Raw genomic sequence first — 14,193 nt, 5'->3', positions numbered from 1 at the left:
GAGTTTAATATCCTAACGTTTAAAGATAAAAATCAGTGACTAGAATTCAGAAACAATCTCCTCTGTTTTCATTCCCCTGAAGTATTAAAGAGATCACCCTTGAGGGTATGGATAAGTCTCACTTGCTGTTAAATGCAGAGGACACTATGAGTACTTAGTATTAAAAAATGCAAAAGTACACTTTGCCTAGGACCCAGCAAATGTCAGATCTTACACGTTTGTGGCAAACACAAAATCAAGCAAAAGTCCAATTCATTTCTTCAGTTCCCATTTTATAATAAAAGGAGATGGCAACACTAAATTCTAGGCCAGGAGAAAACAAAGAGCAAGAACAGTATTTAAAATAAAATTTCAAGGGGCACCTGGCTGGCTCAGTCAAAAGATCATGCAACTCATGATCTTGGGGTTGTGAGTTTGAGCCCCATGTGGGGAGCAGAGATTGCTTAAAATAAATAAATAAATAATAAAATAAAATAGAATTTCAAGACAACTCATGGAATGGGAGAAAATTTTGCAAATCTTATCACATCGTAAAAGAATTCCTTCCTGTAACATTCAAAGTATGAATAAACAAGAACTGTTGTGGGAGGTGGAGAGAGATAAAGAAATAACTGGAGTAGGCTTTAACTTAAACAAACAAACAAACTACAATTGTGCAAAAGTATGATATAGGTCTAGTATCCAGAATATATATAGAACTCTTACAACTCAACAGTAAGAGGACAAAGAATCCAATTCTTCCAATGGACAAAAGATTTGAATAGACATCGCCCAAAGAAGACAGACAAATGGCCAATAAGCACCAAAAAGACACTCCATGTCTTTAGTCATTAGGGAAATGCAAATCAAAACCACAATGAGATACCACTTCGTACCTACTAGGATGGCTATAATTTAAAAAACAGATATGCAAAAACCCAAAAAGTAACAAGTCTTGATGAGGACATAGGGAAATTATAACTTTCCTATGCTGCTGGTAGGAATGTAAAATGGTACAGTGGATATGGGAAGGATGGACAGTTTCTCAAAACGATAACATAGAGTTACCGTAAGACAACAGTTCTACTCCTTGGTATATACTCCAGAGAACTGAAAAAAATACGTGCATATGAAAATGTGTACACAGATGTTTATGCAAGCATTACTCATAATGGTCAAAAAAGTGAAAACAATTCCAGTATCCAGATGGATACACAAAATGTGGTTTATCCATACAATGGAATACTATTATCTTGAAAACATTATGCTAAGTGCAAGAAGCCAAACACAAAAGGCCACATATTATATGATTCCATGTACATGAAATGTTCAGGACAGGCAAATCCAAAGAGACAGAAAGTAGGTTTGTGTTTGCCTGCCAGGTGCTAGGGAGAGGAGGGGATAGGAAGTGACTGTTAATGGATACAGGCCTTTTCTTTGGGGTATCTGGAGTTAGATAGTAGTGTTGGTTATACAACTCTGTACATATATTAAAAACCACTGAATTGTACAGCTTAAAAGGGTAAATGTTATGGTGGGTAAATTGTACCTCAATAAAGCTATTAAAAACATAAGTAAACATAAAATAAAATACCAACCGATTTCTCACATGTGGTTCTCAAATCCTGATGTGGCAAGGTTTAGAGGGCAAAGAAAAGAAAAAGGTTGAGGGATTTTTAAATTAATAAAATGTAAACTAGTCAATTCTCGGTCATTCACATTAGCAGAGCATGGAAAGACATGCATCATCTAAAATAATTACTAACTACTAATTATGTTTGGCTTTAGAATTAACATCTGCATAAATATTTAAATAAAGGAACGACTAACATTCTGGGAAGCCACTTTATTGCCCAAAGAATTTGAAAATGGATTTTGGGACATGTGGAATTCTTAATGGAAAGAGAAATGAGCACTAAATCATTCAGAAAAGTCTTTCCTCACTAAAGAATACCTTCTTTAATGCTGATTAGCTGGCAGACTCCAGCCTTGCTTTCTATGCAGTGACTGAAGCTTGAGCTGCAATTTTTAAAAGTTCATCTGCATTACTTATTAACTATAGAGCTAGTGGTTTATTTTCCAAATCTGCTGTATTTCTAAAATTTGTCACAAAAAAACAAAAGATCAGACAGTCTTATTTTTGTTAGCTATTGGGCAACATATCCAATTGTAGTTGTATATTTTGTATAAAAGGGGATTGGGGGGTTTTAGCCAACAAATCTCAGCCCCTATAGATGTCAGCCCCAAATTATGGAAGAAATTCCTTTTTTCTCCAGCTGAAGGTTTTTTGCTTTTATTTTTTAAAGTATAGTTGACACATAATGTCACGTTAGTTTCAGGTGTACAACACACTGATTTAACAAGTCTATATGTTATACTGTGCTCACCACAAATGTAGCTACCATCTGTTGCCATATAACGCTACTGCAATACCATTATATCCCCTCTGCTGTACCTTTTATCCCCATGACTTCTCATTCCATAACTGGAAGCTTGTATCTCTCACCCCCTTTACACATTTTGCCTACCTCTCCCCTCTGATAACTATCAGTTTGTTCTCTGTATTTACGGGTCTGTTTCTGTTTTTCATTTATTTATTCATTTGTTTTGTGTTTTAGATTCTATCTATAAGTGAAATCATATGGTTTTTGTCTTTCTCTGTCTCACTTATTTCACTTAGCATAACACCCTCTAGGTCCCTCCATGTTGTTGCAAATGGTAAGATCTCATCTTTTTTATGGCTGAGTAATATTTCACTCTCTATATATACCATATCTTCTTCATTCATTCATCTATTGATGGATGGATGGACACTTGGGTTGCTTTATGGAGGAGATTCTTAACTCTTTAACCAATAAAACAAAACTACACAGTAAGGACCCAATTCTCAAAGAGCCAGGATGTTGCCCAGCTTTCTCATCTTGTCCCCCAATTCAATTCCCTCAAGATGCACACTTTTTACTAGGCACCAACACACTGCCTCTCAGACTAATGCAAAGCATCAGCCCAAGCAGACTGTAGCCTCTAGTACCTTTCTTGGAGCTGGAAAAGCAGCCAAGTAACTGACACTCAAAAGAATCCCTTCCTGGGGGCTCCTGGGTGGCGCAGTCGGTTAAGCGTCCGACTTCAGCCAGGTCACGATCTCGCGGTCCGGGAGTTCGAGCCCTGCGTCGGGCTCTGGGCTGAAGGCTCAGAGCCTGGAGCCTGTTTCCGATTCTGTGTCTCCCTCTCTCTCTGCCCCTCCCCCGTTCATGCTCTGTCTCTCTCTGTCCCAAAAATAAATAAACATTGAAAGAATCCCTTCCTGGGTGACACTCAAAGTATGAAAAAATAAGAACTGGAAGGAAGGGCAGGGGACAGGAGGAAGAAGAGTTAAAGAAATCACTTGAGTAGGTGCTAACTTTGGAAACAAACTACACTTGGGAGTTAAACTTTGAGAGAAGAGTCCAGTATTTATGACTGTCAATAGAGGAACTACCCACCAGTTTTCCACACCTCTCCAGCCCCTCCTAAACCTCTGCTTCTTGTTAAGGTTGTGCTGGAAAGAAAAAGATAAGCTACAAAACATAACAGAGACAATATACATCCTGGCCCCAGTACCATACCTGTTCCCACCATGGAGTATTAGAGCTACCACCACTGACTGAGCAGGCAGAATGGAAGTAGCTATGGAATCCCCCATGTAGCAAAAACCAGAAATCCCAGAATTAGTGAAATTAAGGAAAGAGGCTCCAGAAAAGGAAAACCTGCAGATGATATTAGAGGAACAAACTAAAATATCCTCAGTTAAGGAGAAAGAAAAAGGTAGTCAGCGGTCACCCCATCTTGTCTCCATACCATCCATCTACCTTCTTACCTCATTATTCATGTAATGAAGATCAAGAGGCTGCCCAAACACTGTTGTCACCTTGTGTTCCACATCTTCATATCTAACAGGCCGGCTGAATGCTATAATTCTGAAAAGGAATAGGAAGCATCGTTAATTGTATATTTTAAAAGTCAGATTTGGAAAGCTAGGACTTCTGAATATCTTCCTGTTCTTTTAAACATAGGATTCTCTTTTTCTCCTTCATACAGTTTGACTTTCTATTTTTTCTTTTCTTCTCTTACCTACTTTATTTATTTTTTTTTTACCTTTCTCCTGAGCATCACAAACATTGCTCAGTCCCAATAATTGTTCTACCATTTCAGCTCAGATCTTTCTATCAATGACAGTTCAGTATCCAAGCAGGACACCTGGGGTGCTTGGGTGGCTCAGTCAGTTACACATCCGAATTTGGCTCAGGTCATGATCTCACGGTTCGTGAGTTCGAGCCCCGCATTAGGCTCTCTGCTGTCAGTATGGAGCCTGCTTAGGATCCTCTGTCCCTCTCTCTCTGCCCCTCCTCTGCTTATGCTCTCTGTCTCTCTCAAAAATAAATAAATAAACTTAAAAAAAGAAAAAAGCAGGACATCTGGATTTAAACATTAGGTTCTAAACACTCTTGTTAGGAAGAAAACCTGGAGACTGAAGCAGTGGTCCTGAAAACATGGTCTTAACTCCTAAATGACTCAACTCCAGGACCTGAAAGGTCTTATCCAAGGCTGATGCCAGAGGAATCTCAATGCTGATTATCTTCAGAATTGAGATTTCCTACCTAAGAGTCAAAAGAATTCCCCTTGAGTTGGTTACATGCCTAAGTTTTTTTTAACAAGTGACACATATGATCATATAAGTAGTGTTGATATTGACACTTTTCTAGACAAACTCATTAGGTCAGTTCAAAAAACAACTTTTTAAAAAACGTTTTATTTATTTTTGAGAGAGAAACACAGTGCGAGCAGGGCAGGGGCAGAGAGAGAGGGAGTCACAGAATCTGAAGCAGGCTCCAGGCTCCAAGCTGTCAGCACAGAGCCCGATGCAAGGCTCGAACTCACGAACCGTGAGATCATGACCTGAGCCGAAGTCGGACGCTTAACCAACAGAGCCACCCAGGTGCCCCCAAAAAACAATGTCTATAAATACAGAGTAGAGTAAGAACTTGTTCAAAGATGTGTTAAAAGAATCTGTCAATTAAACATCACAGCAAAATTTAAAACTGGGGACAGATTAAACATACAAAATGAATGAAACAGAAGAATGAAATATACAAAAAATTGACAAAATATTGGGTTACAGGTTCAGAAGCGTTCAGTATAACATTCTCTCTACCTTTGTATGCTGCTGGTAGTCAACAATTTTTGATGTACAAAAGCGGCCATCTGGGTCCAACCCAATACATTACAACTTAAATACTTAAGATAAAAATAAACAATGAGATAAGTGAAAACAAGAGAATATCAGAAAGTAACTCATATATTCTCTCTCTCCCTCTCTCTCTCTCTACGTGTGTGTGTGTGTGTGTGTGTGTGTGTGTGTGTGTATACACACACACACAGAAGAATGCATAGGATTAAAAAATATTGGAGTGGAGAAGGTCTTCCTAAGCATTATATAAAATACAGAAGACAAGGAGGAAGAAGGCAGATTTAACAACAAAAATTTAAACTTCTGATAGCAAAATGATCAGCCCTCAACAAAGTTAAGAAATATCAAACGTGGAAAAATAATCCGTGCAAAATCAGTAAGACAAACAACCCAACAGAAACATAGACAAGGATATTATGACAATTCAAAGAGTTATGAATGACTAATAAACACATGAATTTATGCTTAATGTGATGGGGGAAAATATATATCAAAACCACCTTCATCTCTTAGTAGCCTAGACTGGACGAAATATGACTAGTGCCTGGTAGAGTAGCAGTATTCAGCCATGGAGCCTCTACAGTTCTTGCCCTCCTCATGCTGAGAAGTGTGTGGTTTTTTTTTTACATCTTCTCTGCTCCTCCAGAGTGGGAAGTGGTATAACCAGAGTAAGAAGCAATAAACCACAGGACAGAGGGATCTAAGCTACTGGATTTTAATGGAATCTGACCAGATAATTTCTTTAATGTTCTTCTGTGCCAGGCTGGCACAAATAAGTAAGCAGCATAAAAGCTTCCATCATCCTAGAACTGTACTATTCAATGTGGTAGCCACTAGCCACATGCAGCTGGTTAAACTCAAATTGATTAAAATTAAATTTTATACTGGTTCCTCAGTCTCACTAGCCACAAGGCAATGTGACCAGTGGTTACTATACTGGACAACAAAGGTACATAACATTTACATTATAGCAGAAAGTTCTTTTGGACAACCTTAATAGCATACTTCTATCAACCAGTCTATACTTCACACAAAGCCTAACATCCCAGGAAGATAATTTCTCCATAACTTTTCCTTTATCCATCACCACCTTTCATTTTTGGAAATTATATTGAATATATTAGTTCATATCCCACCTGGGAATCCATTCATACTGTAATCCTTGTATTTTTTTTCCCTCAAACCAACTGTGCCAAGGAATGATACTGTGTAATGCTATCTAGATATGGGTTATCTAGATATGGACATTTTCTGGAGACTTTTGAGAGAATGGCTTTCCATTAATTCCTAATAGCAAATCATACCTCCTTCGTCAGCATCTCACCAACAGGGGCCAGTCTTCCTGAATAAAATACCAGGAGACCATTCGTATGTCCCTAGCACACCATTAGAAAAGGATCAGGCTCAGATAAATTCTCCTGCATTTTGCCTGGCAACAAGCCATTCAAAACCTCAAAAGCAGCCCCAAAGTCAAGATCAGAAACCAGGACTATCAGCATTGGTAAGATCGAAGCTGCCGCCATCACCCTGAGTGGTAGGCATTTTTAGCCAATGCTTCAAAGAGGGGACTAACACCTGTGACAACCACTCTCACCAGTGTCCAGACAGGGAAGCTTTCCAAGGGAAGGAGTTTGAATCTACAGTCCTCTTCTGCCCTCCTGGGGCTAAAAGGTAAAAGCGTTAGGAGCCGGATCCCTACCCTTCCAAAGCAAAGGGAAACAGAATGGATACTTAGCATAGGTGAATGGAAAAAGACTATTTCTTCCCTCTTTTCTGTACATTCTAATTCTCTAACGGCCTACAACATTTAGATATATACTATCCATATTCCCTGCAAAAAGCAAAGAAAGCCCACAATCATATTCTCTATAAAATCCTAAGACATAAAACACATGAAACCAGAGCTGTCTGGCATAGTGCAGCTGCAACTTGGCTTCCCCGCACCAACTTAAAAGTCCTCAATTCCACACATAGTACACAAACAGTGAAATGCAATGGCTCCTGAAAACAGCTCCATAAAAAGAGAATGCACAGTTTTCGAAATCTTGATACCAACACTCTGCTGTTCAGGCTTTGAAAGGCCATTCCTACCTGACCACCTTAAATATTTGTGGTTTCGATCTGGCAGCTTCTCTGAAACTAAACACATACACTTTCTCAGTGTAAGTCTGCTCACTGTAACTACATACCACTTTGGGAACAGGAATTCAGGAGAGCGTAACCACATAATTAGGCTCCAACACAATTGAGCTTTTGATTTTGTATCTACTTCTGAAAACTCTCTGCCAGTCTGAGTTTGGCAATCCTTCCAAAACCCAGTCAAGTCAAAGTGTGAAAAGCAGCAACAATCAAGTGACAATTCAACTTCTCTGCTACTGGCAGGACACAGGATGAGCCGCTGGGGACAGAAATCAGAAGACTTTCCTCCCTCCAGGCCTGAAACAGCCCTAGAACACACACCGCAGTAGCAGGGCTCTGGCTCCGCAGACCACAGTGTTTTCACCAGGCAACCTCTGACAACCTTGCAGGCTTGTTAACGTATCTTTTTAAGGGAGAACAGCAGCCACATATCTGGACTTGTGCTAACAATGTTTGGAGGCACTAATGTCCTCTGGTGGAACTAATCTAATAGGAAGAGCTTATTCTCATGGGTTTGCTCTTCACATTTCCAAATGCTCAAAGCAAAGGCAAAAGTGGGGTATCAATGAGAGAGGCTGGAATAGCAGGAAACATATTGAAAAGCACACTCAGGCACATATGCGCCACATGCGTGCACACACAGGGTCCCAATTATCCCATTACCAGAGTTCTGTATGCTTTTCAAAAGTTATTCCTTAAGCGGCATCTGGGTGGCTCAGTCTGTTAGCATCCAACTCTTGATTTCAGCTCATGTCATGATCTCATGGTTGTGAGATCAAGCCCCACACTGGGCTCAGCATTGATAGTGTGGAGCCTGCTTGGGATGCTCTGTCTCTCTCTCAAAATAAAGTTTATTTAAAAGTTCTTCCTTAAGGAGCATCTGGCTGGCTCAGTCAGAACATGCGATTCTTGATGTTGGGGTTGTGAGTTCAAGCCCCATGTTGAGTTTAAAAAAAATAAGTTTTTCCTTAAATAACTTTAGAAATTAAGTGGAGTCCTATTTTTCTCCACTGAAAACTTCTATCTTGGTTTCCTACAAAAAACTAAATACTAACAATGGAGGAAAGGACAAAAGGGTTTCATAACATTACTTTCACTTCCCTAACAAGGTAAGATACTGATTATAGACTGAAAAACTCCCTCTTTCTATGTCCTCAAATGATCTGAAATCTTTCACAACTGACAGACTTGATGCAGCTTCCCATGACCCTGACACATTATAAAGAAACTTCCAAGTCACTAACCTGGCCCTGATGTGGACAAAGCCAGGGGCCAGGGCCACTCTACTGGGCTGGAAATAGCACCACATCACAGGAGAATCTTGATCCTCTTTTAACTAATTTTTTATTTTTATTTTTTGAGAGAGAGAGAGATAAGAAGAGAGGGGCAGAGGGAAGAGAGAGAGAGAGAGAGAAGAGGAGAGGGCAGAGGGAGGACAGAGAGAGGAGAGGGGCAGAGGGAGAGAGAGAGAATCTTAAACAGGCTCCACACTTAGCATGGAGCCTGACATGGGGCTCAATCCCATAACCCTGGGATCATGACCTGAGTGGAAATCAAGAGTTGGACACTCAACCGACTGAGCCACCCAGACGCCTCCTGATCTCCTTCTGATGCTATCAGGTGGCACAGTGTCAGTGTATCTGGAAGTCATAACTGAGTAGGGCTGGAGTCCTGACTTCCTCCCCTAGCAAAATGGTGGACCCCACAGGAGCAGAATAATAGCAGAAGAGTAAAAACAGTAAAAGCAGTTGAAATGGCTTCCATTCCTAAGACCAAAAATAAAGTTTAATTGGTAAGCCAAGCCAAAAGTAAAAATTGCCCTTTTATGCCAAATCAACCCCATCATCTAGCCAGGGAGCCCACAGGGATCACTCCAGGGAAACAGCTTCCATAAGCTCGATGCTTTCTGAGAACTGCAGCACACGTGAACACAACCACTGATCAGAAGGCAGACTTACCGCCTTTCCCCGTTGTGCTCAAACTTGATTCTGACGTCACTCTGTCAAAGGAATGATAGACAGGTTAGCGGGTTCTCTGGCATGTGTTATCCTGCCATTCCCAGGTAAGCTTCAGGTAGTCCTTTAGCAACCTTAGGCAAACATCCCTGATGGCTCCCGTTTACAGCGTCTCTACCTCATACGCATTACTTTCCAGTGACTTGTAGCCTTTGAGTTCTAACTTCAGGGGCAACAAAGCTCTTAGGACAAGATCTCTAAGTGGCTGCCCAGCTCAGCTGCTATGCTGACATGTCATTTCTAAGTTCCTACACTCTATTTCTACAACTGGCTCTGGAGTTTCTCCTACCATATCACCTCCTGGCCAGGACACCTTTCCTTCTTGGCTGATATGACTGAAGACAAAGAGAAATCTTGGGATGGATACTTCCTAGCTATAAGTCCACAAGCAAGTTACTTATGCTCTATGAATCTTAGTTTTCCATGTGTACAGTGAGGCTAAACATAGCTGATTTGAAGAGCTACGAGAACTAAACAACATAATATACACAAGATACCTCATACATAGTAGACATGCGGTTGCTGCTGTTACAATGGATTTCCATGACCCTTTCAAGACTACCCCTGGTGGCATAAAGCAGGACCCTGGACAAGTTACCTTAGAAGTGTCTCCAGATTTGTCTTAACTGATTATCATGGGTAGCCTATGGACCGTGTCTATCTTGGTTCTGTACTACCAGTGACAAGCAAAGGAAACGGTATCTAATATTTGTGGCTAATATTTATTAAATGGATTGAGCGAGAACAGAATTGAGTGTAAACGTCAGAAATAGGAGGAAGTAGAAGCATTAGAATGTTAAGAAACAAATCAAGGAGGAAGAAATACTGTAAAGAGCAAGCGAGTTTAAAATGGCAGGAAAAGGGAAGAGATATTACAGAAGAAAAGAACACGTATAGTGAAAAAATAAAACTAAGCCTGTCAGGATACCAACAAATAACAGAGATGGAGGAAAGGAAGAGTGGACAGTGAGTGAAAAGTATACTGAGAAAGAGAAATTAATACGCTGTGGCTTGGAAGAAAGAAGAAAGTTTCAGAGTATCTTTAGATGAGAAACACAGAGCAGACAGAGAAGTCGACAGAAACAGGACAGAATGCAAAAGGTGGGGTGGGTACATAAAGAACTTCTTTTTCCCAAGAGATGAGAAAGCTAGAATTCTCTTATAGTCCACTGAACTGGACGAATGGTTCTAATTTACATCCTAAAAATGACTGAGGATAGGGTACCTGGGTGGCTCAGTTGGTTAAGCCTCTGACTCCTGGTTTCAGTTCAGGTCATCATCTTGCAGTTTGAGACTGAGCCCTGCGTCAGACTCTGCACTGACAGTGTGGAGCCTGCTTGGGATTCTCTCTCCCCTGCTCTCTGCCCCTCCCCCACTCATGTCTTTTTCTTGTCCTCAAAAATAAACTTTTTTTTTTTTTTTTTTTAAGGCTGAGGTGGTTCAGTCGGATGAATATCTGACTTCGGCTCAGGTCACGATCTTGTATCTGTGGGTTCAAGCCCCACCTCTGGTTCTGTGCTGACAGCTCAGACAGAGCCTGGAGCCTGCTTCGGATTCAGTGTCTCCTTTCTCTCTGCCCACCCACCCCCCCCAAAACGCCGCTTGCACTCTGTCTCTCTCTTTCAAAAAATAAAATAAAACATTAAAAAAATTAAAAGAAAAAAGGGCTGAGGACCTCAAAGAGCTTTTGTTTGCATAGATTGTATCCACTGATATTTGCCACATTAGAAATTAAAACAAAATTTATATTTATTTTGTTCATTTTAAAACAATTTAAAAAATATTACATGCTAACATAAACACACTGTTATAAAAAAGAATTATATTTTTAGAGTTTAGTGACAGAATACAAATCTCCTTAATGCATGGCTTAATAGGAGACAGCTGGATTCTCATGTCAACTTCTGCTTTTAATCTGTTGTGATAATACGTATCATGCAGCCGCTGGAAAACTCTACTGTACATTCTTAAGAGAATGAGGGTAAAAAGGGCAAGTAACATTTTAGTATTAATATGAAAATAGTTTTGACCTCACGGACCCCCTGAAAAATTCTTGGGAACTTCCCAGGGATCCCTAGACCACAGCTTGAGAATCACTGAATCAAAATATAATAATGCCATCCTCTATCCCATTATTTTAAAGACAAGGTGGAATTGGGGCTCAAAGAGCTTCATGTCCCTGAAAAGTTCATATAGTAAACAGTGGATGGCAAAGCTCCTGCTCTGCTGACCTGCAATGTGACAACTCTTCAAAACACAGCTCTGATCTTGCCCTCTCACTCTTTAATGTAACATGTAGACCACTTCATCCATTAATAGTATATGACAATAGCTAACATTTACTGAACATTTACTATGTATTAAGCCTTGTTCTAAGCCTGTTACATGTATCAATTAAGCAAATCCTCACAACAAATACTATTATTGTCCCTATTTTACAGGAGAAACTGAGTGACAATAAAGTTAAATAAGTTCCTTCAAGGTCACCATGCTTTAAAGAAAGAGCCAGGATCCAAACCCTGGAAGCCCAGCTCTTAACCATCATGCTTTGCCACAACTTAAGTGTCACACAGGCAAAGGAGGTTTATTTTGGGGCGCCTGGGTGGCTCAGTTGGTTAAGCGTCCGGCTTCGGCTCAGGTCATGATCTCACGGTTCATGAGTTTGAGCCCCGCATGGGGCTCTGTGCCGACAGCCCAGAGCCTGGAGCCTGCTTCGGATTCTGTTTCTCCCTCTCTCTCTGCTCCTCCCCTGCTATCGCTCTGTCTCTCTCTCTTTCTCAAACATAAATAAACATTAAAAAATAAAAATAAAAAAGGAGGTTTATTTTACTCACAGACGCAGAGCTTCAATGGGACCTTACTTCTTGGAACTCATGGAGGAGATGGGAGTAATAATGAAGTCAGAACCAGGACACCGAGGTGCCAATCATGCAGCAAGCTATGGGGCCTGGGGAGCCAGTAGGGGATGCTTTGGCTGAGGTTGTGAGTAGATGGGGATGGAGGAAGTAGAATGGAAAAGCACCGTGCCCCATCTGGTCTGCACTCTAGGTGAGTGTGAGCGTGTGTGTGTGTGTGTGTGTGTGTGCGCGCGCGCATGTGCAGGCATGTGCAAGCAGAAAGGTGGGGCAGTGCTGCAGAGAAAGTTACTGTGTGGATTTGAGGTTTACACAGGTGACAGCAGTTGTCTGTCCTCTTTTTCTCCTTCCCTGGAATGCTGAGCAGTTAGCATGGCAAGGGCCCTCCACAGCACAGTGCCCCGACATGCCGCTGCACACGGACGTGCCACCTCCAGCTGCCTACACTCTCTGGTCCCACAGCTGGCTCGGGAGTACCCGAGTGCTCACCGAAGTCTGAAAACCTGTCTTCCCCCGCAGGGGGGCTACCAGAGCCTTTCACCTGCTGCTGCTCACAGTCCAGCACACCGTGGTGTAGCTTGCACTGTTAGTATTTTCTATTAACAGATTCTGTTTCTAGAACAGCTTTAGAGTTTCAGAAAAATTGAGCAAACAGATCCCACATACCTTTCCTCCCACCAAACAGTTTCATTTATTATTAACATCATACATTACTATAGTACATTTGTTTTTATTACAATTAATTAACCAATATTGATGTATTAACTAAAGCCCCTTAGGATTTATTTCTCTCTGTTGATTTAAAATAAAATTGTATTCTTTTGTTGCTTTTCATCTCATTTTTTATAGCAATAAAAAACATAGAGCAATAGCTCTTACTCATAAACTGGGACATTATACTTCGATGTACTTACAAAGGAATCCCCTCTGTCCCTTTGTGGGACTGAAGGAATGAATTTATTTAATGACGACCATAATCCAAGCACTATTCCGTGTGAATTCAGTTAGAAAGGGAATTTAAACTTTTGCCTTAAACCACAAATCACTCCTACTCAAGACCAACCAAGCCTGTGATTAGTAAGCAGTGTAAACAAAGATGCTTAGGGCTCTGAATCCCTTCTTTGATGTGGTGACAGCCTTTCTAGGGCAGGATGCTGGCATGTACCACATGGTGTGCCCACATCTGCCAAGTTCCTAAATCCAAGTTCCCCCTGTCAGGCTGACCAGAATAAGCCATGGATAAGAAAAGTTCAGATAAAGATAAATATACTCAATTCCTCCTGCCAACCATTCTCCTTGCTTCTCTGAGACATTTCACACTGGTGGCCAAGTTCTCTTTCATGAGGTTCTCTCCTCCCCTGCTTTCTGTGACTCTATCCCAGCCCAGGGAACCTGCCACCACTCTAACCACTTCTGCTTCTTTGCTGGTTCCTCTTCCTCATGCCTTCTCCCACCCCTCCCCCCACATGTTGATGTTTGGACTTTTGGCCTCTGGATTTCTCCTGCTTTCCTCACATCCTCTCTTCAGTAAGAATAAAAAATGGGCAACTTGAGGGGCACCTGGGTGGCTCAGTCGGTTAAGTGTCCAACTCTTGATCTTGCGAGGCTCAGGTCATGATCTCATGATTTGTTGAGATCAAGCCCTGCTTCAAGCTCTGTGCCAACAACGTGGAGCCTGCTTGGGATTCTGTCTCCTGTCTCTCTGCCCCTCTCCTGCTCATGCTGGCACACACATGCTCCCTCCCTCCCCCACCCTCTCTCAAAATAAATAAATAAACTTAAAAATTTTTAATAATAAAAAAATAGGCAACTTGTAAATAGAAAATTTCCAAATCTCTATGACCAGCCCCAATCTCTCAAGCAAAACTTCCTCTGTCTGCCATGTATTTGAGGCAGATATGTTGTTCTTAAAAATGTGACAGCAGAGTCAAACCATCTGGCTTCAAACCCTGGCTCTACAACCTCCTAGCTCTATGAC

The 14,193-nt window shown here is 41.1% G+C and overlaps 1 protein-coding gene across 2 annotated transcripts in view; it reads right to left on the bottom strand.

The window, feature by feature from the left end:
- The window catches only part of MAP3K3 (mitogen-activated protein kinase kinase kinase 3), a 61,953-nt gene that overhangs the window by 30,896 nt on the left and 16,864 nt on the right, over positions 1-14,193 (bottom strand). Inside the window, exons 3-5 of one of the 2 annotated variants that reach the window (XM_030295862.1) lie at positions 9,304-9,344; positions 3,836-3,935; positions 1,578-1,604 (exon numbers count right to left, since the gene is read on the bottom strand). In XM_030295862.1, the coding sequence (XP_030151722.1) occupies positions 1,578-1,604; positions 3,836-3,935; positions 9,304-9,344 (168 nt within the window). The remainder of the gene's footprint in view (positions 1-1,577; positions 1,605-3,835; positions 3,936-9,303; positions 9,345-14,193) is intronic. The other variant, XM_030295863.1, reaches the window with a different exon arrangement.

Source organism: Lynx canadensis, chromosome E1 (genome assembly GCF_007474595.2).
Source record: "Lynx canadensis isolate LIC74 chromosome E1, mLynCan4.pri.v2, whole genome shotgun sequence".
In the NCBI taxonomy this organism is placed as follows: domain Eukaryota; kingdom Metazoa; phylum Chordata; class Mammalia; order Carnivora; family Felidae; genus Lynx; species Lynx canadensis.
This window is presented reverse-complemented; position numbering and strand designations above follow the sequence as displayed.